At 58.0% G+C, this 3,926-nt stretch overlaps 1 protein-coding gene across 1 annotated transcript in view; it reads right to left on the bottom strand.

Annotated features, from left to right (window-relative positions):
- The window catches only part of TXNIP (thioredoxin interacting protein), a 4,300-nt gene extending 1,290 nt beyond the window's left edge, over window positions 1-3,010 (bottom strand). Inside the window, 7 exon segments of the mRNA XM_050912228.1 lie at window positions 3-141; window positions 143-160; window positions 268-524; window positions 692-794; window positions 1,134-1,281; window positions 1,387-1,459; window positions 2,512-3,010. Coding sequence (XP_050768185.1) covers window positions 3-141; window positions 143-160; window positions 268-524; window positions 692-794; window positions 1,134-1,281; window positions 1,387-1,459; window positions 2,512-2,761 — 988 coding nt within the window. The 5' untranslated portion in view covers window positions 2,762-3,010.
- Window positions 3,011-3,926: the final 916 nt, after the last annotated feature.

Below are 3,926 nucleotides of genomic sequence, written 5' to 3'. Positions count from 1 at the left end.
ACCTTCCGGAGCATCAGGGAGGTTCAAATCCACCCAGCTCATTTCAGAGCTGGTCTGACTGGCCATGCTGGAGCTGCGGCTCCCGATGCCTGAGCGGCTGCCGATGACCAGGGGCAGCTCCAAGATGATCTTCTTGGAGCCCTGGGACGCTGACGTAGATCTGCGAGGACAAGAAGCAGAATTTTAAGGGACGTCGGGAAGCAAGAGGGGATGAAGTTTACCCACTAAGGAAGCGAGGAAGAGTTAACAGCAACCCAAGCCACTCACCTGCAGGAAATACTCCACGCGCAGAATGTTGCAGCCCAAGATGGATGGTTTGAGCTTCTTGACGCGGATGGTTTTGCCCCGCCAGGACTCGGACATGCCCGAGATGATGTGGTTGCCTCGGACGCAGGAGAGTTTTTGGGTGAACACCTTGGTCTGCCCGTTGGCCAGGTAGGTGTGCTTGGCGATGATGGCCGCTTTGGGCACCACAATGCGGGAGCAAGTGTTCTCGAAGTCGGCGTTGATGCAGATATCGTCACCTGGGGAGGAAATGAGGTCTGGCGTTTAGGGAAACCCCAGCTTGTTCCTTGCGGGATGCCTGCTTTAGCTGTTTAACATCCCTGATGCTCCCCCTCTGCTCAGGCACAGCTTTGTCCCACCACCCCCGGCCCCCCCTCTCCCCTCCTCTAAGAGGACAGGCTCTTACCTTCACAAAATCCTTTCCTGTCGATTTGGGCGCTGACTGACACACGACCATCAGGAATGAACATACACGACACCTTCTTCTCCTTCTTGGCAGCAACTGGGGACTGCAGAGGAACAAGATTGTTACCTAGGTGAAACCTGCCCGCCGTTTCCACCCCGCTCCTTCCTTCCTCGTATTTTGCAACAACAGCTTCAAGTTCCGCATGAGGTTCGAGCATCTTGCAGCTAAGTGAAAGCAGAACAAGCGCCTCGCTTTATCTGCCTTGGTGTGGATTTCTAGAAGTAACTAGGACTCCTTAAGAACTAAGTATTTAATCCATGCTCAGCAATAAAGCCTATTAAGGGAGTCTTAATGACAGAGGTCGGACTGACCCTACCTAAGGGCTTTTCTCCCTCGTAACACCTGCCGACACCCAAACCTCTCGGAGTAAAGCGGCACCTACCAGCAATTCTGGAGTGTTCACGTCAACAGGATCCATAACCTCGAAGCGCTTCTTTATCTCCTGAGTGGGAAAGGACGGGCGCTCCAGGAAGGCTTTCACCCAATAATCCACACAGCCATACTTTCCCTTGAAGGTGGTACCCAGAGGCCTGCGGAAAGAGACACTTGTTAGACACACCTGACGCAACAGGAAAATCTTCCGTGGCAATCCAATTTCGTTTTCTTGTAGGAGGCAGCGTTCGTCTCATACTTACCCCTGGGGAAGCTCGAATCCGAATTTGTACTCGTATTTGTTCCCAGGTCTCAGGATTACAGAGCCATCCCCATCTGGGAAGAGAAAAGGGGAAGGGAAACGTTAGCTGAAGCTCTATGGGTTTGTTCTTAAGCACTATCCTCTGTTCTGCTTACACAGGCAGTGATGGAGTCAAGCGCTGCATGGGCTTGAGCTGCACTAGCTGTTTGGTAAGAGCCGTCTACACCTATCCCCCACGAATAGCCCGAGAACCCAGTGTCTTCTCGAAGCAGGGAAGCGCTGCCCATTTAATCTCACTTCTTCTTTCAACATCCCCATCCAAAGCTGGAACACCGCGTCCTGACGCGCTTCAGTCTCTGCCACCTCTCCTCACCACAGCCTACTTCCACTTTGTGGGAGTATCAAGTCCCCACTTCTTTCCCCAGCTATCTCTTTATCTCCAAGACTTCACGTCACCCCCCCCTTATCTCCCAGGACACTTTGCCAAGTCCTTATCTCTTCCCTTCCCTAGAGCCAGCCAAACAAGCAGGCTGCTGAAGGGAGTTCTCCATGCCCAGGAGAAGAGACTCCTTCTCTCGGGCAAGATCTGCACTTGCCACTCCCGACCACCACCCATCCCGGGCACTGCACCCACACCTCCTGCTGCCGTGACACCCAGCCGAAGCCAACTCCGGTACCCGCTGCCTGCGGGCATACACCATCACTGCCTGTTCTGCGAGCCACCGCAGCCACCCCAACGGCTTCTGTACGCTCCAGCAGGCAGCTCGTCTAGCTTTTGTTTTAGCCCTCAGCTTTCAAACTTTGAACTTGGCTTTGCCAAGCCCTGTCGTCCTCTGCCTGTTCACAGGCTTCAACCGATTTGCTCCCTTCTCCCAAGACTCAGCCAACATCCAGCCCCACTTTTGTCTCAGTGCTGAGCCCCGACACCGGCCAAACACCCCGACTCCTCACCGCAGAACTAGCCCAGTGGACGTGTACCCCAAGGGGATGTAACCAGGAGACTGGCTCCAGCCTCCCATCAGGCCAACCAGCAGGAAAAGCTGCTGGTCAATGGACAGCTTTCAAGCCCTTTTCTCCCCACCACCTTTTACCCCTCAATTCCCTTCTCCCAGCCCCAGATCCTCACCAGTCGGCTGCTCCTCCAGGGTGAGGACATCCTCGAAGCGCAGGTACTCCATCTCCTGCCTGCACTGCTGGGGGCCCTTGGCCCAGTTGACTTTGGCCACCCCGCAGGCCAGCACCTTGACGGCGCTGACGCGAGTGACCTCGGCCACCTCCACCAACACGCGCCCGGCCACCTTCTCCCCACTGCAGTAGATCTTCTCAGGCTCGCTGAAGGCCATCAGGAAGGTCTTCACCTTCTTGAACATCACCATGGCTGAGGTGAGTGTGGGGGAACGCTCTTGAGAAAGCAGCGAGGGGGCTGCACAGGGCAAAGACTATGGGTTTGTGGTTTTTTTTTTTTTTTCCCCCCTGAAGAGGAAAAAAAAACCAAACAAACAAACCCAAAACCCTGAAACAGGCTGATTTTAGTCAAAAAGGGGAATTTGACCCTGTGCGACCTAGAGCTGAAGGGGATACGCAAGGCTCCTCGCCGACAGAGCCGCTCCCCTCCGCTCCGCTCGCTGCCCTCAACGCTGTGAGAGCGGGGCCCCGCCGGCCGCGGCCTTTTATAGCCTCCGCCGCCCCGCCCTCCCCCCGCCCGCGCTTGTTGATGCCAGGGGCGCCACGCCGAGGGCGCGTGGCCAGGCGTGCTACTCGCGTGATCAGCGCCCCTATTGGCCGCCGCCGCCTTGTTTACAGCCCCGCCGGCCAATCAGCGCGCCGGCTGCGGAGCGTGGACAGTGTGTGAAGGAGAGGCGAGCGTGTTCAAGGGAGAGGAGGGTGCGGGGGACGGTGTGGGGGACGGAGTGACAGGGCAGCAGGCCAATGGGGAGCGAGGGCGGGCGGTGGCGGCGGCGGCGGCCAATGGCGAGCGGGGAGCGGTATGTAATGTTCTGAGCCATGAGGGAGGGGGAGAGCCCCCTCAGGCTGGGTGCCGTGCCCAGTTTACGATCTACTGGGCGGGGCCGTGCTGTACTGGGCGAACTGGGAGCGGCTTGACAGGGCTTCTGGTGTTCCCCTCACCCCTCTGGGGGCTTTCTTCCCCCTTCTTCAGTCCCCGTCCCCCCCGGCCAGGGCAGCCTGGGGGCATTTCCACAGCCCCCCCCTGGCCTCCCAGCAGCCGGCACCCGAGGGGTTTCCTCAGCCCCGCTCTGTGGTACCCCCGTTCCCCCTTCCATTATTTGGGGTAAATAAGGACGGATTTGGGGTAGGGGATCGAAGCCTCTCTCCATCCTTCTGGGGTGTCACGGGGGGGGATTTCCCCGCTTCTGCTGCTTTCCACAGCCCCCCCCCCCGCCCTGTGACCTCCCTATGGGGGACCCGCACCCCCTTCCCCACCCGCCGTGTTTTGGGGACCCTTCCCACGCGTCCTTCCCAGAAACAGCCCTCTCAACACGCCGTCATGCCGCTAAAAGGGAAGCGTGACACCCACCCCCC

This window comes from Gymnogyps californianus, chromosome 29 (assembly GCF_018139145.2).
Source record: "Gymnogyps californianus isolate 813 chromosome 29, ASM1813914v2, whole genome shotgun sequence".
NCBI classification, from domain to species: domain Eukaryota; kingdom Metazoa; phylum Chordata; class Aves; order Accipitriformes; family Cathartidae; genus Gymnogyps; species Gymnogyps californianus.
This window is presented reverse-complemented; position numbering and strand designations above follow the sequence as displayed.